Source organism: Chrysemys picta, chromosome 24, assembly GCF_011386835.1.
Source record: "Chrysemys picta bellii isolate R12L10 chromosome 24, ASM1138683v2, whole genome shotgun sequence".
Lineage (NCBI taxonomy): Eukaryota > Metazoa > Chordata > Testudines > Emydidae > Chrysemys > Chrysemys picta.
The window spans coordinates 5,478,843-5,500,462 of NC_088814.1; the positions used below are offsets into that span (position 1 = coordinate 5,478,843).

General features: G+C 55.8%; 2 protein-coding genes across 8 annotated transcripts; one reads left to right on the forward strand and one right to left on the reverse strand.

The window, feature by feature from the left end:
• Positions 1-509: 509 nt before the first annotated feature.
• On the reverse strand, positions 510-10,153 carry LOC101935747 (uncharacterized). Of its 6 annotated transcripts, none has more exons than XM_024100757.3 (7): positions 10,024-10,153; positions 8,593-8,876; positions 6,088-6,758; positions 5,365-5,435; positions 4,514-4,759; positions 2,928-3,158; positions 510-1,536 (listed from the first exon to the last, which is right to left on the reverse strand). In XM_024100757.3, exons 2-7 carry the CDS (start codon positions 8,805-8,807, stop codon positions 1,489-1,491), a joined length of 1,482 nt encoding a protein of 493 aa, XP_023956525.2. In that variant the 5' UTR covers positions 8,808-8,876; positions 10,024-10,153; the 3' UTR covers positions 510-1,488. The 6 variants fall into 6 exon arrangements, with proteins under 6 accessions (XP_023956525.2, XP_023956526.2, XP_008160913.3 ...); XM_024100758.3 differs by having other exon boundaries at positions 510-1,856; XM_008162691.4 differs by having other exon boundaries at positions 2,912-3,158.
• A 91-nt stretch (positions 10,154-10,244) lies between these two features.
• On the forward strand, positions 10,245-20,922 carry PNPO (pyridoxamine 5'-phosphate oxidase). Of its 2 annotated transcripts, none has more exons than XM_005301878.5 (7): positions 10,245-10,412; positions 12,481-12,605; positions 13,103-13,202; positions 13,852-13,905; positions 14,957-15,085; positions 15,289-15,359; positions 16,008-17,117. In XM_005301878.5, exons 1-7 carry the CDS (start codon positions 10,278-10,280, stop codon positions 16,171-16,173), a joined length of 780 nt encoding a protein of 259 aa, XP_005301935.2. In that variant the 5' UTR covers positions 10,245-10,277; the 3' UTR covers positions 16,174-17,117. The 2 variants fall into 2 exon arrangements, with proteins under 2 accessions (XP_005301935.2, XP_065433675.1); XM_065577603.1 differs by lacking the exon at positions 16,008-17,117 and adding an exon at positions 20,774-20,922 and having other exon boundaries at positions 10,249-10,412.
• The last annotated feature ends 698 nt before the right edge of the window (positions 20,923-21,620 follow it).

Consider the following 21,620-nt stretch of genomic DNA (forward strand, 5'->3'; position numbering starts at 1 on the left):
ACTTTCAAAAGCTGCCCGGTGACCTGGAGGGTGGGAGAAATTGCTCTGGAACTGGAGTCATTGGAAAGTGTCCCCCTACCTCCATCCCTCCCCCTCCACACACACGCTGCCCCTACTGTGCTCTGTTAACATCTCCTGGAAGCGAGAGAAGGAGCCTCTTAAAGGAGCCAGCGTCATCGTTAGCTCGTTCTCAGGAATGGGAAAGTGGGAACTGCTCCATTCTGAGCCTGCCAGAGGAGGCCAATAATGCACCAAAGTGGCCACTTAGAATTCTCTTTCAGAGAGGCCTTCAGGCTGGATCATGGCTCAGGGGGTGGGTAAGAAATAGTTCAGGATCTGGGACAGGAGGGAAGGAACTACGGTTAAAATTACCCAGCCTGTTTTGGCTGAGTCTACTGTAGGCAGCTTAGCATCCCAAGATGCTACTTTTAATCTCTATAACAACCCTAGCGACTATAAATTCCACGATCTTGGGGAAGCAGTAAGGAGGAACAACTGAGCCTGCACTGTTACATTCCAGCCTTTATTAGGGAAGTTGGGAGGAGAGGAAGGATTGTTTTATTTACAAGAAATAGAGTATTTATGGGAACTTTCTTTACAGGGGGGGGAAAAAATGTCTCGCCCACCGTTAAATTCTTACAGGCGAGCAGAGAACTTGCCTGTTGAGCCAGGCCACGAGTCTCCGCAGGAGAGCAGACCTTGCCCGATGGGAGGGAGACTGAATCCCCCCTCACTCCACAGACTAAAGCTCTGGGTTTATCTACAGGCCCGGCCGGTAAACAGTCCGGTAAGAACTGTTTCAAAGCAGAAGTTCCCCTGCTCTGGCCAGAAAGTCCAGTGCCGTGACTGCGGCACTGTCCCTCTTCCAGTCTGATGTGCTGGGAGAAGCGCTTGCCCAGAGGTGGAGGAGAGGGCCGCAGCGTTAATGTTCAGCGTCACGGAGCCGGGATTCCAGAATGGAGCTGACGAGTTTTGAAAGAGGACAGAGATCATCCCTCCCTCCTCAGGGACTCGTTAGAACGGAAGAACACACCCGCCAGCTCGCTTCTCCCCCAGGCGCGGCAGATCCCAGACGCTTCCAGAAGGCGTAAGTCACTCCTCCCCAGGAATGCACGCACCGAGGTCTGCAGGCTAGGACTGAGCGCCCCAGGACGGCCACACAACAGGCGCTTCAGGCCCCCCGGGGCATGTACTAAGTGCACGAGAGCTCAAACTGCGCCACTGCTGCCCCCGTAACGCGTGCCGGGAGGGGCGCGTTATCTCCACCGCGCTCACCCCCAGAGCTGCTGTGCGGGAGGGGACCTGGGCCGCCAGCACCCCAGCGTCCGTTGGCGCGGGGGCGACGACAGATCCTCTCAGGAGCGTTTTCAGAGCTGGTTCGCCGTTGTCTTGATGGACGTTTGGGAGGCCCTGGCCCAGGCGCCATCTACTCCATCTTGATGATCATTTTCTTGACCGCCCTCCGGGAGGTGCCACACTTGCTGTTGATCACGGCGTTGAAGTTGCAGCTCTTGCCGCACACTTTGGTGACGTACTCTGGAGGAGGGTGGGGAGGGCAGAGAAGTGGAGCAAACAACCAGAGGCGCTCTGGCTTTTTATGAATCCACTGAGATGAATCCCGCCGGATACCAGCATGCAAAACCCCTAAGACCCTGCAGCATGTGGGACCCAGACAAGGGCACCAGGCTCTCATCCCAGAGGTGCTACTAACTTGCTCTGCGGCCTGGGGCATCACCCATCCAATCTGATCTTGCATTTAGCCCGTTGGTCTCTTCACCCTCTGTGTCTGAATTCTTTGCTGCCGAACGGGGTGGTAATCCCTACATCATAGGAAGTGCACGAGGGCGGCGGATTAACTAGATCAGAAACACTAGTGAGTTGAAGGTGTGTAAAGCACGGGGGGACGTGACTGGGGATCTGGGCTGCCTTGGCTTGTGGGTGCCCAATCTGAGACCCCTTGATGGGGTTTTCAGAAAGCACTTAGCACCGGCACTCTGAAAATCAGGACCCTTTAAGGTGCCTCGAGTGGACCCTTTCTGGAACCCTTGGCCTGCATCTGCCGTTAGAATTGTTCCGGCGTCTCCGCCTGTCCAACCCAGGCACACAGCTTGGGGTATTTAAAGCTAACCCTCTCTTTCTGCATGTGCTTCTCACCACTAATGCTTCTCACCACTAATGCTGGGTGGTTATGTTTTGTAATTCGCTGGGCTGGGCCCAATGACTCTTTTGGCAGTAACAATGCTGCTGTGTTTGGGGGTCCTGAACTACGGCAGAAGGGGGAGTTGTACCAGCACAGATTAGGGTACGGATAAAATATATTCCCAAATAGCAGATTGGATGGTTCGAGGGGCTGGGAATGGGCTCTGAGCTTTTCCTCTCTAAGTCCCCAATTCAAATCAAGCCCGGCTTGCCAGGGACTGAAAATCATCATCTCCCTGGGGCGGTGCATGGCCAAGGTGAAAGGAGTGGGGCGGCTCGGTCCTCTTTCCAGTAGACAGCTAGTCCCGACCACCCCGGCACTAACTGGCCAGCTCTGGCAGTCTCAGCAGGGGAGCTGAGAACTGAACCGGGCATGCAGACCGGAAAGGCTGCCCGAGGAAAACCCCAAGCAGGCCTCAGCCCCGTTGGCTTTGCTGTGGGACGGACGCTTGAAGTGCCCCTGCCGGTGCTATCTGCCGGCTCTGTGGATTCAGTCCCAGGCAGTCCGACTTCGCACCAAACAGAACCCCTCCTGCTGGGCAAGGACAATGGAGGAGGTGAGCAGAAGGAACCTGTCGGTCAGGATCAAACAGCGTCATCCTGTCCCTTTTGTGGGGGATCGTCACCATGTGCGCTCTCCACCCTCTGCGTCGTCAGGAGCCCCAGCCTCGCCCCATCTCCCTCCACAGAGCCCCCTGCCCACCCCCCCTACCTTTGATAGCATTTACCACTGCGACCGGCAGGCGGATGGGTTTCTCCATGGTCGTGTTGTTGTGGGCGATGCGCTGGCCGGTGGCCGAAGACCTGGCGAGCGTCTCCCGGGAGAAGAAGTAATCCAGCAGGCGCCTGGTCATCAGCTTGGGCTTGTCGGTAGAAACCTGCGAGAGGTCGTCCAGCTGGTGGTGGGTGACGTAGACCCCCGAGTTGGGGATCAGCTCCAGCTTGGGTCTCCCATTCTCCTATGGCAAAGGGAGAGACGCCCCTCGTCATTCTGCTCTTTGTGGGTGCCCGGAGTCTGGGGAGACTCAGGCAGACCCCACCGTGCAGGCTAAACAAGCGACAGACGCTGGGCTAACCCCAGCTGTCCTCTCTCAGGCCCAATCCCATTGATCTCAGTGGAGGGGATATCAGCCCTCGTTTTACAGATGGGGAAATTGAGGCACTGAAAGGTTGAGTAACTTGTCTTAGGTCACACAGCACGTTACTGGCAGAGCTGGGAATATAACCCAAGAGTTAGGGGGAGGGATAGCTCAGTGGTTTGAGCATTGGCCTGCTAAACCCAGGGTTGTGAGTTCAATCCTTGAGGGGGCCATTTAGGGATCTGGGGCAAAAATCTGGTCCTGTTGGACTAGATGACCTCCTGAGGTCCCTTCCAACCCTGATATTCTATGAAGACTAGTCTTTCTATGAAAGTCCTGCTCCAACCACTAGACTCCACTCCATCCTACAGCCAGGATTAGAACCCAGGATTCTTGCCTCCGTGCTCTAGTCACTCGACCGCACTCCTGCCTCTAAACTGGAATTTAAGCCTTTAAAATAGGGCAGGAAGGTGTTTGTCTGAGAGCAGGGGCCACACTCAGAGCTCCAAGCTGAGTCCTGCCAATCACCCCAGATACTATAGGGCAAACCTGCACCCCATTGCTCTCGGGAGAGCTGCCAGAGCTTGGACAACGCCCCCGGAGCCAGCAATAGGAGTCTCCTCTCTCATTCAGCCAGGAGAGGCTTAATGCTCCATTTCTGCAGTCCTCAGGAATCCAGGCACCTTTTAAGGCTGGAGCAGCTGCCTGTTTGGGCTCGGTTCTCCTGCCCAGCGCGGCGGGGGGCAAGCGTGGGCCCAGGGAATCGCAGAAGCCTGAGCTTGGCATGCGCTGGCTGATCGGTAAAAGGAAGAACCGAGGTGCGTCTGTTGCCGATTCAGGAAGACCCCCGTCGCAGCCATTTCCCCAATCCGTTCAGAGTCTGCCTGGGTCCCCTTTAAGAGAGCTGGAAGTGGTATGGGTGGGGCAGGATATGGAGCCTTTGATCCAAACAAAGAGGGAGGGGATCTCAGAGCAGGGCCCGGTCAGCTTCCCTAGGGAAGCTAGGAAGTAGCTGTGGTCCCTCCAAGTTCAGCCTCTGCCCAGACCAGTGTGGGACCGAGGTGTCCACCTGTCCTGCTGGAAGGGTAGGGATGGTCCTGGCTCCAAGGAGAAAAGATAATGCCCAACACTACCTCTCCCCCCGAGGTGTGTGCCCTCCCGGGGTCCCATTAGGCAGCATCCCCAGGCATTCAATGACCAATGGCCCACATAGGAGCCGATCGCGAATCACCCACCTCCACGGGCGACGCCCACACCGGGGTGCCATCGGGCAGCGTATCTTGTATGTTCTCCTCCCATAAGCAGGTGGCATCGCTGAGCGTGACGGGGCTCCCCGAGCCGTCCTCTGTGCTCATCCAGGGTGGGAAGCCGCTCGGGACCCCAGCTCGCATCCTCCAGACTGGGGGGCTTTTGGGGACCTCAGCTGGGGTGCACCTCTGCTCCCCCACAATGGGAGAGGTGAATGGCTGGAGGCCATTGGCCTGCAATAGGAGCGAATGCGTGGGGATGCCACGGACAGAGATGTGTGGTGGAAAAACTGAGTGATAAATTAGCTACCCCTTCCTGCCTCCGCCCCTCCCTGCTTCCCAGGAGGGGATAGGGCCTCCATAAGCTCTGGCCCAACCTGCTTTCAGTTCTCAGCTCCTCAACACCAGAAGGAAACTGGAGGGTGTTCAGAGAAGGGCTGGAGGAACTGAGCTAAATCGGTGAGGCTTGGCTAAACAGGAGGACGTGATCAGAGGCTATGGAGGGAGGAAACACCAAGGGGGTGCCCAGGAGACTCGGCTTGCCCCTGCAATGATACAACGGGGTTTAACTGTGATATTGGGGGGTGGGGGGTGAAGAATGACAGCAGAGGGTGTGGGATCCTCTCCCCAGGAGCAAAATCCCTCCATTGTCTGGAATAGTTAAAATTACACTGGGGCAACTCTTAGAAAATGTTCTCCAGGGCTGCGGGGCTGGGCAGATGGGCTCGAAGGGGATTTCATCATCTCCGGCCTCCGATTCGTACACACCCAGGGAAGCCTTTCGCCTCCACGGTGCTGGTAGCTACCGCTCAGACAAGGGGAGACACTGGGGCACCCACCTGCAATGCTGCGTTGCTCTCCAGCAGCCCCACCAGGGCTTTCAGGAATTGGATGTTGCTCTCGTTGATGTCTGGGGAGAGACATGTGCACAGAGACAGAGCTGAGCATCGCAGAGGAATTCCATCCCTGGCCAGGCCTCAGGCCGAGCTGGGTCACACGAGAGTCCCAGACACGCACAAAGAAGAGGGGTCCTTCCCTATCCACCCTGCTGCTCACCTGGTGCCCACTTCTTGCCCAGAGCCCCTACAGGTGTCTGTCTCTTTGATCCCAGCCCAGGAGCCTCTCTACAGAGCTGGCACCCGTGCAGCTGCCCAGATGGCGGGCCGTGCTCTTCTCTCTAGGCAGCACCACTAGAGTTGCAGCCACCACACTCGAGCTGGAGGTGGGACCCCACTGAACGCCCAGCCAGGCGCAGGGGGAGGCCAGAGCTCACACATGGGTATCCCCAGCTCTAACCTAGGGACATGGGGTTTGCCCGGCTGGATCACACCATTGGTCCATCAGGCTAAGCTGCTGCCTCCAGGCCTGACACCTCAGGATAAGGTGACGCCCCCACCACGCACGCTCTGATGCCGCTAGCCCGCTGGGCACCGTTTTAAGTGGGGAATGCAGAGACCAGCTGGGGCCTTGGAGCCCGAGAGCGGGTTAACGCCATCGGAGCTGGCCTAGCTGCAAACTGCCTCCACGATGCTAAGGCAGGAAAGGAAGGAGGATTGGGTTACCAACACCGCCGTTTCCGGACCCCAGCACCGTCCTGCCTGCCGCTGCCCCTGCCCCGTTCCTGCTGGAGAGGAGGTCGTTCTGCTCCTCTAGGTTCCGGAGCTGGCTCTTCAGCTGCTGATTCTCCAGCTCCAGCTCCTTGATCCTCCTCTCCTGCCACATGGCGGCCTCTTCCCGAGAGGCGAGGAGATTCCGCAGCTCGGACATCTGCAGCTCCAGCTCCTTGACTAGCTCAGCGTATAGACCCGTCACCTTGCTCGCTCGGCTGCTAATGCTGCTGCCTCCCGAGGGAGCTCGGCTGCTCCATGGGCAGCCGTCCTCGAGTCCGTAATTCAGGGATGGAGACTCCAGCTGCTCTGTGCTGGGCCTGTAGAGCACCGAGGCCCCAGAATGAGCGGCTCTGGGATTGTCCAAAGTCCTGGTGTGTGGCAGCCCGTCCTGGGGACGTCTGCTGTGGAGATCCAGGCTATTGCTCTGAAGGACGTGTCCGAAGGGGGACGGGCCCTGGGGCTGTGGCCCGCTCAGCGCACGAGGGAAGTGAGAGACAAGGCTGGGACTGGCCTGGGGTCCGTTGGAGAGCCTGGGTCTTTTCCGGTTCTTGATCTCCTCTTCCACGCACAGCAGAGAGTGGCTGGGCCTCCCAAGACTGCTCAGGGCTCCATGGGGTTGGGCGCTGGAAGCAGACAAAAGCCAAGAAGAAGCGAGTATAATGAAATCACATCTTTCCAGCCCTTACTGTCTCCAAATACTGTACAAACTGTGTGCATGCACATGTGCGCACGCAGCAATCACATCGCCCACCAGTGAAATGCAGCCACCTCTGGGGTGGTATGTGGCAGCTGTTTAACACGGCAATTTATGGGAGGAAGTGAAGGAGAATGTTAAATCCACTTGAAACTCCAGGGGGAATTTCTGGAGGTAGATTGGAACCGCTGGAACTCCACCACTGGGCAGGCTACTGGGGCTAAGTCTTGTGAAAAGTTCCAGAGGATCTTTAATGGTCACAAGCCTTCAGGGTTGTGGCTTTCGGTGTAATTCAAGAGACAGTACATTCAAAGCCCCTCTGACTTCAGTGAGCATTGCAGGGGCCTCGCACTTCTGCGAATCCAACCTAAATTGCTGCTAAACACCTCCTGGCATGCTGCCGAATCACCAGCACTGGGGTGGTCTGGGGAAGTCTCCTGGACAAAGACTAGGCTCTGCTTAGCTTGTGAGATCAGACAGGTCCTAGTGACAAAGAGCTCTTCCATTCCCCCCCGCTACCGCTATCGTATTCACTCGATCTAGGGACTTAGATGGCCCTCCTCACTGCAGCATCAGAGCCCCTCACCCTTATTAATGGACTCAGATTCCCAGGCCAGGAAGGATCAATGTGATCATCTAGTCTGACCTCCTGTACACCTCAGGCCAGAGAACTCCCCCAAACAATTCCCAGGGCAGATGGTCTAGAACAACACATCCAATCTTGTTTTTAAATTGCCGGTGATGGAGACTCCACCATGACCGTTGGTCAATTATTCTAATGGGTAATGATCCTCACTATTAAACATTTACATCTTATTTCCAGTCTGAATGGATCTAGCTTCATGGGAGCGTATTAGACCTTCCTCTTCTAGATTGAAAAGCCCATTATTAAATATTTGTTCACCATGTAGGTACTTACAGATCAAGTCACCCCTCAACCTTCTCTTTGTTCAACTCAACAGATTGAGCTCTTTCAATCTATCACTACAAGGCGTTTTCTAATCCTTTCCTCATTCTTGTGGCTCCTCTCCAATTCACCTTCAAAGCACACCTGGGGTTTTTAAGGTCAGGCTTGACAAAGCCCTGGCTGGGATGATTTAGTTGGGGATTGGTCCTGCTTTGAGCAGGGGGTTGGACTAGATACCTCCTGAGGTCCCTTCCAGCCCTGAGATTCTGTGATTCTATGATATGGGGGAACTATTCTCCCCACCTTACAGACGGGGAATTAAGGCACGGGATAGAATAAGCAACCTAAAGAGTCCGCAGCAGAGATGGGTGTAAAACCCAAGGCCAGCGCCCTCTCTGCTACGCTCACACGAGGTTCTGAATTGTAGCTGCTGCTTCTGGGGCTGTGCAGAGTCATTCCCTAGGAATTGGGACCAGAGGGCTAAGGGGAATGGGAGCTGGTGCCTTTTCCCTGTCAGGGACAGTTCAAATCCAGGCCAGTGTCTGCCAGCTGTTCCCCTCAGGTGACTGTTCGAAATAAGTTTCAGGGTCACAATCCAGTTCCTGCGGGGCAGGTGTCCCATAACAACAGCAACCATTAAAGCTGGCGGGGAAGTAGCTTGCCCAAGGTCACCCATCAGACCAGTAGCCAAGCCAGGAATCAAACCCAGGTCTGCTGAATCCCAGTCCAGTACTCTAGCCTCGAAGCCACACTGCCTTCTGCAAAAAGTCACCTCAGGCCCCCACTACTGTGCCTTCTCAGCAGTTCTCAGTGGGTCCAGCTGGGTGACTCTGTTGTGGCATGTCCCCCCTCATACCTGGTACATTCTGGGGGGGCGTGTCCTCGGGACTCCTGGAGCTCCAGCTCCTGGGGCTGTTGGAAGTCAGGGCTGCAGAGAACAGCACCTTCCAGTCCAGGCTCAGGCAGTTTGTACAGTGGGTGATCGTCTGGCTGCTCGCCATCTCCCATCCCTTGGTCCATGGCCTGGAGGTGGCTCTGCAGAGCCTGCAGGTCAGTGACACCACCAGACATTGCCTCTCATAGTCACACCTTCCAGCCCCAATGAAACATAGTGGAGGAGAGGGAGGAAAACTCAACCTGCTGAAGAGAGAAAGAGATGGGAAGAGACACCAGCAGGAAAAAAGAAATGGAAAAGGATTGTATACAAATGCCAGTTTTGATCTGACACTGTCCTAACACCCTCACTGTTGATCCAGCCCCCAACCTCTACCCCTCAGCACCCACACACACCTTCTCTTGGTTTAGGATTTGTTTAGCTTTCCAGCCTTCTCTCTAATTAGCCCCATCACCCTCTCCTCTGACCTGGTTCCCCCATCTCCCTCCCCTCTCTCTGATGCACACGTCCCCCTCCTTGTCCCACATCTGATTCCCCAACCCCCCCTCTAAAAACAGCCCTTTGCCTATTTTGACACCTGCTTCTCCCTCATCCTGGCCCTGCACTGCTCTCTGTTCCCTTCTCCTCCTCCATTACTACCCCTGCCTTGATCACCCACTTTGCCCTCTGTCTGGCCTCCTCCCTTTCTTGAAACCTCACAGAATCATAGCACTGGAAGGGACCTTGAGAGGTCATCTAGTCCAGTCCCCTGCACTCTAGGCAGGACTAAGTATTAGCTAGACCATCCCTGACAGGTGTTTGTCCAACCTGCTCTTAAAAATCCCCAATGATGGAGATTCCAAAACCTCCCCAGGCAATTTATTCCAGTGCTTAACCACCCTGACAGGAAGTTTTTCCTAATGTCCAACCTAAACCTCCCTTGCTGCAATTTAAGCCCATTGCTTCTTGTCCTGTCCTCAGAGGTTAAGAAGAACAATTCTTCTCCCTCCTCCTTGTAACAACCCTTCATGTACTTGAACCTGTCTATTCCTGTCTCTTTTCTCCTCTTCCTTTCCTTGTCCTCTGTCTGATTTCCCCCCACTCATGACATCTGTCTGATCCCCACCCTCTTCTCCTTGCCCTGACTAAACCCACTTGTCTTCTATCTGGAGCCTTGTCTGCCCCCCCCCTTCCTCCTCCTCTCTGTTTTCCCCACATGTCCCCTGTTTGCCCCTTCCCTCTGTCTATTCCCCCCACATGTCCCCTGTCTGCCCCCTTCCCTCCTTGCTCCTGTCTGTTCCCCCCACGTCCCCTTCCCTGTTTCCTCCATATGCCCCCCTGTATGGACCCTCCCTTTCGTCCCCCACCTCCTGTTATCCACCCCCATCCTTCCCTCCCCCCGGGACACTGTACCTTTAACATCCCCTCCATGTGCCTGTTTACAGCCCTGACACCATTTCCTGGTCCCCGAGTCCCGCCCCTGCCGCTTCCCCACTGGCTGAGGTCTGGCCCTGTCTCCCGTCTGATTGGAGGCCAGGGATCGGCTCCCTATTGGCTGCTGGGACAGGGGCGTGAGCTGAAATCGCCCCGCCCCGGCGTGCGGGACGTCCGGCGTCCTGCCCTCTTAAGGGGCGGGGTCTTTGCGCGCGCGCGGCGGGGGCGGGGCTATGATGCGTTACGCGGCGCGGAGGGGGCTGCGCGTTTGGGCCTGGCTCGGCTCCCGTCCTCCTGGGCAGGTGCTGGCGCCGGCTGCAGCCATGGACCTGGGGCCCCTGAGGAAAAGCTACCGGGGGGACAAGGAGGTGAGAGGGGTCCGGGGGGGGAGGGGCACGTGGGGAGGGATCCAGGTGGGGGGGGGCTACAGGGGCCTCCCGGGGGGGCTACAGGGGTTCCCGTGGGGGAGGGGGCTACAGGGGGGGTCCTGTGGGGGAGGGGTCCTGGTGGGGGGGCTACAGGGGGAGTCGGGAGGGAGGGGTCCTGGTGGGGGGGGTCCCGGGGGGACGGGTCCTGGTGGGAGGGCTACAGGGAGGTGGGGGGGGGCTGCAGGGGTCTCCTGGGGGGGGAGCTATGGGGGGTCCGAGGGGGCTACAGGAGCCTCCTGGGGGGGGTACAGGGGGGATCCAGGTGGGGAGAACTACAGTGGAATCGGGGGGAGGGGTCTGGGGAGGGGCTACAGGGGGAGTTGCGGGGGAGGGGTCCAGGTGAGGGGGGCTACAGGGGAGGTCTGGGGAGGGGCTATGGGGGGGGGTCTGGGGGGGGGGGCTGCAGGAGGGTCCTGGTGGCAGGGCTACAGGTGGGTCCAGGGGGGGGGGGGGGCTTGGTGGTGGAGGGGCACGTGGGTGCTACAGGAGGAGGGGACTTGAGAAGGGGGGAGTCCCGGTGGGGGAGGGGCAGGTGGGAGGGTTCTAGAGCGGGGGCTCAAAGAGGGAGGTGAAGGGGGCGAGGAGGAGGAAGGAGAGGGATCAGAAATCTGCTCTTCCTCCCCCCCACAGGTGGGGTGCACAATCACCCCTCCCCCACAGGTGCCCAGCTGGCAGGTGAGCTGGTCTTTACCCTGCTGCCCCTTGAGGCATGGTGCTCCCTCCCCTCGAGGCTCCCCCAGATCCTGCCCTGCTCTTATCCAAAGGCTGGGTGGGGGGTCATGGTGGGGATCACAGAAAAGCCCTGTGAGGGCCCTGTTCATCTCTAGGGGCCAGGGTAGGTTCCTTGCTCACAGCCACCCTGTGGCACTCGTCCATCAGGGGACAGCGCAGAGACCAGCAGTACAGCGAGGCTCAAAGAATGAGATGAGTTCCTGGAGCACAAGTCCATCAATGGTTATTAGCCAAGATGGTTAGGGACACAGCCCCATGCTCTGATTGTCCCTAACCTCTGTTTGCCAGAAGCTGGGATTGGACGACAGGGGATGGATCACTTGATGATGACCTGTTCTGTTCATTCCCTCTGGGGCACCTGGCATTGGCCACTGGCGGAAGACAGGATACTGGGCTAGATGGACCGTTGATATGATCCAGTATGGCCATTCTTATGTTACCCACAGGGCTGTGCCTGGCTTTAATAGCCCGCCCCTTCTTTCTAAGGACTTGGCTACACGAGACAGTTATAGCGGTATAAGCTAAAACGTGAATTTAGATTGTGGCTGTTCTGGTATAACCCCGATGTGGACACTCTTATTCGGGTTGAGAGGGCCTTTTGACAAGTTAGCTTATGTCAGTTGGGAAGGGTTGAAGTTAAACCAAAAAATCTCCCCATTTATTCCAGAATAAATGTGTCCACTTGTGGGGCTACACCAGTATAATTAGTTTAACCGGTAAAACTTTCCCATAACCACCTGTGAGGGACCTAAATACTAATCTTAATTTACAGGGGAAACTGAGGCACAGAGAGGCGAGAGGGTAAGGTCCTGCAGAGCTGGGACTAAAATCCAGGTCTCCTGACTCTCAGGTCCATGATTTAAGCTTCGAGACCAGCCTTTCCATTACTCAGCATGGGACAAGACAGCAGCTTCAGAGCTCAGCTGACCTAAAAAAAAATCAACAAGCAGTGAATGAAATAAAAAACCAGAGTGTTCTCCAGTGGCTAGAACAGGTAGATGGGCAGGACAGCGTCAGGACGTTAGGTTCTGTTTTGACTCTGTCATTGGCTCATTGTGTGACTTTAAGCAATGTGCCTCCTTTCAAATGTGGATAATCAGAGACCGTTCAGCGGGCCGGGAGTTGTGATGCTAAACTCCTGTGGGCTGGTTCCTGCAGCTACAGGGTTAGCAGGATTTGAGATGATGTGTGGGAAAGCGAAGGATCCTGACGGTTGATGGGTGGGGGTGTAACACTCCAATTCTTCTGCTCCTCTCCCCGTTTCTGTCCTGTGCAGGCATTTGAGGAGAAACATCTCGCCTCCTTTGACCCGATTAAGCAGTTTGCCGTGTGGTTTGAAGAGGCCATGCAGTGCCCCTCAATCGGTGAAGCCAATGCTATGTGCCTGGCCACCTGTACCAGGTGGGCATTGCAAGGGAGTCGCTGGCCCAGAATCTCTCCTGTCTGCGTCTTTGGGTGGCTTCCTTTGCTGCTTTCCTGCAGGGAGGTGCCCTGCCAGCTTGCGTATCCTGGGCTGGGTAACCTGGCAAGTAGGGGAGCAGACAGCTTCCGGCATGTTTGTATGGCTAGTAAGGAGTGGATCCAGAGGCACGGTTATGTGTTGGAACAGGACTGGGCATTTGCCCTATTACACAATTATGCTGACGCCAGCGGGGTCCAATCTCAAATGCTTTAGAGGAAGGCACAAAAGTCTGTAATGTGCAGCCTCCTATAATGAGGTACAGGGTGAGAGAGGGTGGTGAATCGTCCTTCCTGATCTCAGCAATGCTCAATTCATGACCGGAAAGAAGAGGGTAGATTCCCTTCACCTTTGCCTGGGCAGGAGGGCAGTCTCTGGAATGTATTTCTGTATGTGCTTGCCCTTCTGTGTTGACTGGTGCATTTGTTCCCTGGCTCAGGGATGGGAGGCCCTCTGCCCGCATGGTGCTCCTGAAGGGGTTTAGCCAGAATGGCTTTCGATTCTTCACTAATCACGAGAGCCGGAAAGGAAAAGAGCTGGTGAGAGCTGCCTCATGGGTTACAGACCATGTTGTTCATGGATTTGTGTGGGGCATGTCACTGAGGGCTGGGTTTGCTCACCTCTGATGGGGGTCGGCGGGGCGCCAGGAGGGAGGATCTTGGGGGACATAAGATGTTGACCAGCAAGCTGGTCAACTACCCACTGGCCTGTATTTTCCATGTCTGTACGGGCACCTGAACTTTGCTCAGATGAGGGGCAGGACGCCGACTTGCCAGGTGCTCAAGGTCTGCACCAGGCTTACATCAAATCAAGTGGACAGCAGCTGCCTCTCTCCTTTGGTATAGAAGAGCAGCCCACAGATACACCTCAGGGACCAAAGTGCCTTGGGCTATGTTGATCCCAGGTGTGGGGATCAGAGAGTGGGAGGGAGATATCTCCTTGGGCCCCCCTCCACTCCCCATCCTGATTTGATCAAGGTGATGCATAGCATGTTGGCACCTCCCCATGGGCTGTGTTGGCTTAGTCTGTCGTGTGCTCTTAAATTCCTCCCAAGTCCCAAACCCTTGAGCAAAGTCTGAGCTAGGAGAGGTGGGTAATTTCTCTAGCTTTTAAGACGTGACACGTTACCCAATTGATGAAAGTCCTTTGTTTTGTGGTTTTTATTCCCCCCGCCTCCCCGCTCTGCAGGACTCCAATCCTTTTGCCTCGGTCGTCTTTTACTGGGAGCCCCTTAATCGCCAGGTGAGTTGTGCCTTCTGATCCCGATCAAGGGGAGGAAGCGGCAGAGGGGATAAGCTCAGCACCCTGCATGCAGTATCAGAGTTACTGGTGAGGCCTGTTTGGGCGAAGTGCTAGAGGAGATGGCAGATGCAGTCTGCGTCAGAGCCACACTGGTCTCTCTCGCTCTCAAAGCGCAGACCGCAGCACTGAGCAGAGACCCTCTGCTCATCTTGGGCTGGGGAGGCTTCTTAAAAGCTCAAAAACTGCTTCACACCAGATGGGACGGGTGACTGGAATCTGTAACTTACTCAGCTCCTTGGGGGCCGCGACTTTGACAGCTTGAGGTATTCTCCCCGTGCTGGACTAGCTGCTAGGTTATGAACTACGCTTAAAGAGAACGCTCACACACCACTGAATGCAGCTGCCTCTGGGATGGAAGGTGGTACCAGTTTAACAACCCTCAGCAACACTGCACAGTAGTTCTTAAAAGGGGAATTGAAGAATAACGCCAAGAAGTGAGTCTATTGACTTGAAACTGCAAGGTGATTTAGGTCAGCAAAATATAATTACCGGAGTCGGAGACTGTTTCTCAGCTACGTACCAGAGAAAAAAGGGAGGGAGCGGCAGGTTTCTTATGGGGGAAGGAAATCTGGATCTGTAATAATGGACAGCGGGTGGAGGCACTGAAACCAACTGAGTTCTAAATGGATCTCAGGTGGGTTCTCTAGACCTTCTTCCCAATTGACTCTGCCTGAGGTGAGGGCTGGTGAGTTGGCTGCCTTTCGGGGAGCTAGTTCTGGAGGGGAGTTAGAGCTCTTTCTACCCTGCAGGATGTGGTGGTGATTCAAACCGCCTCATCCCCCTCTCACACCGGGGTTGGTGATCACCTGGTATAACAGCAGGGGACGGAGTCAGCACTTGACATTTGGCGAATCCGCAGAGGGAGGATAGCCTGATGCCCCACCCTGGATCCTAATCTTGTTGGCAAAATTAACTTGGTCTCCTTCTGGCCCCTGGCGGGAGTGTGCCCACCTTCCTGGGGCCAGGGCCCATCTCGCTGTGGCTGTTGCAGGTGCGTCTCGAGGGCTCTGTGGAGAGACTCCCGGAGGAGGAATCGGAGCACTACTTCCACTCCCGGCCCCGAAGCAGCCAGATCGGGGCGGTTGTGAGTCGCCAGAGCACCGTGATTCCCGACAGGGAGGTGAGGCGCAGTGGGACTCGAGGGTGGGGTGGATTGTGCTGGATTCCGGCCCCTTGGGTGTCTCGGAGCTTGTTCCCTCGCTGTGTGTCCCAGTGCATCTTCTCTCCTACCGGGGGCAGTGAGGGCCCCAGGCCATGCGTTTTGCACGCGTGGTCCACGGCAGGAAGCCCCAGGCCTTCAGACGGTCTCCCTTTCCCTTGCAGTATTTAAGGAAGAAGAACACAGAGCTGGAAGAGCTGTACCGGGAGGGAACCGTGCCAAAGCCTGCGTACTGGTGAGTGGTGCTTAGTGAGGAAAACCTGCCTTTGTGTAAGTTAGGCCTGGTCTTCCACTCTCTCCCTTGGTGTCCCTTCCCATTCCTCCGCTACACCTCCGAGTGCCTCAGCTGTGGCTATTAGAAACTGGGGAGATGTTGGTCTTAAAACGGCCAGAAGATCTCGGTAGAGATGGACAGACAGCACTTAGGTTTAATCTTTCCAAAGGGTGGTACCTCTCCGTAGTGCTGCTGCTTCCCCCTCCGCCAAGTGCCACCCTGCAGCGTCAATGTTAGATTTAGATTGAAGGCCGGGGCAGGGCTTGAACCTAAAGCTTTCATGCAGCTAAGTACCGGCTCCTGACAAAGCCTGGATTTACTTAAATGACACTTCGGGAATCAGTTAAGGTTGAGCTTGGCCTGCTTCTGAGCTGTTCCCTGCAAGAAGATGCAGAGCCCATCCCAGAGCAGCGAGCATCATTGGGCTTGACGTGGTTGTGTGCGGACGCCTCACGTCCTTGTTAGGTGCCCACAGGCCGTCGTGATATGTGCTGCGTAAAAGCTTAGCTCCATCCGCTTCGTTGTAGGGATCTTCCTGGTCCTCCTTGGCTTTGGATGAAGGCTGCTGCTGTGCATGGGCGCCTCTAACGGCATCTGTTTTTCCCTCAGGGGGGGATACGTCCTGAAACCAGACGTTGTGGAGTTCTGGCAGGGCCAAACCAACCGCTTACATGACCGCATCGTCTTCCGGCGCCTCCGGGACGCCGCTGCCCCCACGGGACTCATGACACGCAAGGGAGAGGGGAACTGGGTGTATGAGAGGCTTGCCCCTTGAAGGCCAAGAGCGAGATCATTTCACACAGGGACCTGGGATATTTTCAATACTCTTCTGCCACCCCCCACCCCGCCCCACCCCTTACCCAGGAGCTGCGGAGGATGGGGTACGGCCCCCTTGCTCCTGCCCTTCACAGGGCAACTGTCTTAACTTTTCCAAAACCAGGCAATATTTGGGGGGGCTCAGAGGTGCCAGATTGGCAGCCCTGGAGACTGAAGCCCTCCATCTATCCCAGTGGGAGCTTCCCCTGCCACGCGTGGCTGCCCTGACGTAAAGGGGCAACTCCAGGCCTGGGGTCAGTTCAGTCTCCATAGCTCATCTGATCCTGGGCACCTCTGCTGAGGATGCCGATGAACCAGGTGTCTATGGGGGCAGTTAGTGCCAACTGTGTCATGGGGATGCTGCTTCACAGGGAATTAAGCTGAGACCCGCCAAACTCATTTCACAGAGAGGCCATTGGCTAGTGAGTCTCTCGGACCTCTTGTTGGTTATCTGGACCACCTACCAAGGGGGTGGCTGAGACAGAACCGCAGGCAGGCTGGCTCTCCTGGACAGCCTCCCTGGAAGTGCCTCCTGCCTGAGGGCCCCCCTGTTTTAACCTGCCAGTCCTCAAGCGCCAACGCGACATGGGGAGCAGACGTGTTGTGTGCGCGTTAGCTGTAATTGGGTGTTTAATTTTGTCCAGTGCTGCTTTGAGTGCAATAACGTAACCGATTCTGGATGCAGACAGGGTAATCATGTTGTTGGTAATGTCTGTGGCTGTGATATCTGTATAATCTCTCTGTGTAAGGATGTTCTCCTGCCAGACTCCAGCCTGGGGGCTGTGCCTCTGGGCTTAGAGCTGTTTTTATCAGTGCTGGTGTGTAGTCTCCCTAAATGTGTAAACTCACAAATAAAGTCCAAGCTGCCGAGCGGAGCTGGAAGGGGATTTGGTTTACTATTAACTTGTGTGTTGCAGTTTTTAAAGGGGAAACAACATGCCTACGTGGGGGCAGGCCGGGTTTGTATTCTTCTGTTCCTCCAGCAGGAGGAGCTGCGTTTGTTTTTCAATCTCTCCCCCCGGCAAGCAAGCGGTGCCAGGGGCCTTAACCCCCAGCAGGGGGAGCTGGTCTCCCGGCCGCGGAGCAGAAATTTGTCTGGAATGTGTGTGTTCCCTGCGTTTGCTCTCGCTTTCTTGGGTTGCGTCCCAGTGAAACTACAGCCTGATAACCTCTGCCCTGTCCCGGCTCCTTGCGCGAGTTTGCACCCTTAGTCATTTGCTTCCTCCCCAGCCAATCGGGGTCAGGATCTGTTGGCTGTTTCACTTGTGGTGGCAGGATTCCCATGCAGCAGGGGGAGTGACCAACCGCAGGCCCTAAGCACTTTCTTTGCTCTTAGCCCAGGGCTCGCCCTTAGCCCCAAGCCTGCGTGTCCTCCTCCCTCCTTTGCCACCTCATCGCTGCGTAAGAGCAAAATCAAAATCCAGGGCCTGCGGTGGGGAAGCGCCCTCCTGTCTCCCAGTCCTGCTTTTATCCACTAGAAACACTTGTGACCAATGAGCCCCTCTCCCTGTGGGGCTTGTTTTAGGAAGGATCCGTTCCTTTGCCACGCGGGAGACAATGAGCTGCAAGCGAAGTACAGAACTTCCATTCCCCTGCGCGGGGGCTTTCGTGATTGTCCGTGTCTGGGTTTCTTGCCTGGCTGCGGGCGGAAGCAGGTCTGATCTGCTATAGCAATTGCCCCCTTGTGCTGGGAGCAGTGAGGGGTAAGCGGCAGCCTCCTGTAGCCCTTTCTCCTGGCGTATGGAAGGGAGGGATGGTGGGCGGGAGAGGGGAGAAACAGGTGCATCAGCCGTCCTGCCGTGAGTGCCTCCATCAGCCTTTGTGTGGCTGCACGGCTAATCAGGGTGTCGCTCTTTCAGCTGCAGGCGTGGCAGCCTGGCTGAGCCGATCCCCCATGAACTATACGTGCCCGGTACCTTTAACCGAAGGGATGGGTGTGTTACGTATCCTCTAACCGCTCGCACAGCCCTCATTGGAGCCCCCCCCGGCTGCAGACTTGGGGGAGAGCTGCAAAAGTTGCGTGGCTCTCATCAAAATACAGCTCCTCTTCAAACCCTCCCTCGTAAGCTAAAATAGCTAAAGCCACACCAGTCACAGGGCAGCCGTCCCTCCTGCTGCCCTTTTCCACTTACATTTGGTGTGCACGAATGCCCCCGCGTCTAGTGCATGCCGCCTGCTCCGTTGACAGACGGGCAGTGTTTCCAGTCCAGCATCTGCTGCTGTCCTGAACTCACTTGTCTTGCAGGGGGGTGGGGTACGGGGGGTTCACCTGCCTGGGATTCCCTTAGGGGTGCAGTGGGTTGTAATGGAGTGGCAGGCCTGGCCCGTTGTTTTGCTGGGAGGCTCGGGGAATCAGGTGTACCCCAAGTAGGTTTCACACTCAGCAGACATTTGCATAGGCTTAATGGTTCGTATTCAAATGAAGGTTTGACGCTGCAGCTGATCTCTGAATGCCTGAGGGGAGTAGTGCAGATGAGGGAAAGCTGAGGAGAAGGGGGACCCCTAAATTCTGATGCAGATGGGGGGGGGCAGGATTGTCAGCCTAGAATAAATTCTGAGGGTGTCTGGCTGCAGCAATGGGAAGTGCTTGGGAGGGGTCGCAGGTTGGCTCTGAGCAGCAGGGAAGCGTGACCCCAAAGCTGAGCTCTGCAGGAGAGGGGAGATCCCAGCTCCGTGTGAATGGGGGTGGAAAACCATCCAGCAACACTGGCTTGGGAGTGAGTCACTCTCCACACCCTCTGCTAACTAAACAGAGAGGAGCATTGCAGAGCCCCAGGGCTAGCTGTGTGCCCAGGGAGAAGGGCTGGGGACCGCACTGGGCTGTGGGAGTCCCAAGGGCAGAGGTTGTATCCAACACAGCTCTGGTTTCCAATACAGGCCAAATAGCTGTGAGCTGCCTCCACCCCTCCTGGGCTGTTTCACAACGAAACTAGCAAATGACAGGGAGATAAAGTGTCTGTTGCTACCAGCTGTTGCAGTGGTTGCCATGGCATCTTCTGCCTGACATGGCTTGAGGTTGTAAGTACTTTGAACCTTCCATAGCCCCTGTCCAAGGGGATCTCACGACATTTCACGTACGGGTGAGCTCCATTTCACCGAGAAGTGAAAAGACTTGCACGTCTGTTGTAGACCTGGGTATAAAACCATGGAATCCTGACATCCCCCCGCCGTAATCACCACTCTTGTGCCAGAGCTGGGATTAGAGTCCAGAGGTCCTGATTCGCGGTTCCCTGCTCTAACCACTGGGCCACAGCTGGCTTTGGTTCTAGGTGGAGCCCACAGTTTGCTCTCTTGCAGTCTCCCCTTTGCGAAGGTGCAGGTTCATTTTCCTCTGGCCCTTTGGAGTGTGGCCTAGAAGCTGCTGGAGCAGGTGACCAGGAGGCAGGATCCTTGTGTGCTGTTCACAGCTCTGCCACTGACTCACCATGTGCCCTTGGAGCAGTCCCCGCTCTGCAGGCAGAAGTTCAGCCATCCATAAAATTGCGACAGCGCTTGCTTGCTTTGCGGGAGGGGGAGGGAAGGGAAGGGGGAGAGTCAGGGAGCTTCTGTGAAGCCGCTTTGAAGAGGGAAAGGGTCAGATCACTGATGTTTGGGTTTTAAATACTAAGCAAAACTCTGGCCAGCCTTTTCCGTTGCCGCTGCCCTAGTCGCCGATCAGAAATGGAATCTGCTTATGTCCGTTTCTGGAAGAGGAAGGATGACCCAGTGGTTAGGCCGCTATCCCGGGCAGTAGGGCATCTGCATTCAGCTCCTTGCGCTGCCCCAGACTGCCTGGGTGACCTTGGGAAAGTCACTTGGGTCCAGATCCTCAGTTCTTTAGGCACCTAATTCCCATTGAAATCGCTGGGAATTAGGAGCTGACACACCTCTGGGGAGCTGAGTCTTTAGGCTCCTTGTGCCCAGCTGTGAAAGGAGACCTGCCTCCCCAGGGTTTGTGGCGACAGGTCCGTTAAAGATGGCAGCGCTCAGCTACGGTGGAGATGACGGCCAGATGCCTACCCCATAGCGGGTTATTTTAAAACGAGAACATTTCAAAACAGTGTCTTTAAACGAGATGAAAATGTTTCCTATGCCGCTGCCAGGAGTCAGGCAGCTGTGTAAGCCCCGGGGAGGGGGCACCGACTCAGTGACTGGGATGAGACATGGTCTGGTTGGCTGGGGAGATCAGCACTGTGGATAGAGATAGGGGAAAGAGCAGGAGGTTCTGCTCTGACAGATCAGAGTAGCAGCACGTGGATGAATGAACTCGGGCAAGGAACTCCCCCAAAATCCAGAACCTTCGAGCAAGGAACTCCCCCAAAATCCAGAACCTCTCTTAAAGGAGCAGTAGCAGACAGCCGCTGCTTGGCTGTGCCGCTCCCCATATTCGCGTGGCAGTGTTTAGGAGCCCCAGTCTTGGACTGGGCCTCTGTTGTGAGAAGTTCTGTACAACCACGTTAAGCTGACAGCTCCGCTGCTTCCTCTCCCAGGCTTTCCCGAGTGCTCTAACAAGACATGAGCAATGTGCTCTTGTTGAATAGAAGATTAAGTGACGCGAATATTTTCCCCCTCCCTTGCAGCTTTTCCATTGTCAGTGTAGAGCCGCTGTACCTGGTACGCAGCTGAATGTAAGCTGGGCTGTCAGGCTGAGGACAGCCAGGGTAGCTGCGGCGAATCTGACGACGGGGGAAATAGACCAGGATTTTCTACTCTCAGGGACTAATTACAAAGGTGAGTAAATTCCCAGCCTTCACAGCCGCCTCTGATGGGCAGCAGCTCGAATTTTGCTTTAAAGCAGGGTTGCAAATGCCCAGATGCTGCGGTATGAGCTGCCGTGTAAACAGATCTGTAGCTGCCTACTGTCTTTCCGTCTCCATCCCCATCGGTCTTAGCCAATAGTTACATCCTTCTTCCTCTCCGCCCACCTGTTCGAGGAGCTGTGGTGCTCACTGATCACTTGTCTGGGACAAAGAACACCTTGTGTTCTGCAGAATTCTTCCCCTGTTTATTTTGGTAACAAACTATAAGGGTGGAGGCTGGGAACACAATATCCCTGGGTTATCTAGGGGCTGTGTGTTTGTGGAGTGACTAATTATGCGGGGGGGGGGTGTGTGTGTCTGAATCAAAGCTGGTGGGATAATATGGCCTTTGTAATAACTGGAGGGTCGCTACGTCCTTTCGTTTCGGCTTCAGGCTCAGCCACTCCCTGCTAATAAACAGAAAATCTTTTTGAGCATCCCTGTGAAACTATTTGTGTTGATCACAATGCTCAGGCAAGGAGGGGCCCAACCCGATTCACCTCGCCCCCTGTCTGCTGGGGCAGCAGGTTTGACTCCTGGCATCAGGAGATGCGGTGGGGGGAAGGCCCTACTGGGCACCGGTAACATGAGAGGGAGCGACAGGGCTGGGTGGGCGGGAGTATGGCTT

Coding starts and splice junctions, on each gene's coding strand:
- LOC101935747 (XM_008162691.4), bottom strand. CDS start 8,807: ATGTCTGGTGGTGTCACTGACCTGCAGGCTCTGCAGAGCCACCTCCAG. Junction 3,159..4,513: donor TGTGGGCGTCGCCCGTGGAG/GTGGGTGATTCG, acceptor CCTTTGCCATAG/GAGAATGGGAGACCCAAGCT. Junction 1,537..2,911: donor AGTGGTAAATGCTATCAAAG/GTAGGGGGGGTG, acceptor ACCCTCCTCCAG/AGTACGTCACCAAAGTGTGC.
- PNPO (XM_005301878.5), top strand. CDS start 10,278: ATGATGCGTTACGCGGCGCGGAGGGGGCTGCGCGTTTGGGCCTGGCTC. Junction 15,086..15,288: donor CCGTGATTCCCGACAGGGAG/GTGAGGCGCAGT, acceptor TTTCCCTTGCAG/TATTTAAGGAAGAAGAACAC. Junction 15,360..16,007: donor GTGCCAAAGCCTGCGTACTG/GTGAGTGGTGCT, acceptor TTTTTCCCTCAG/GGGGGGATACGTCCTGAAAC.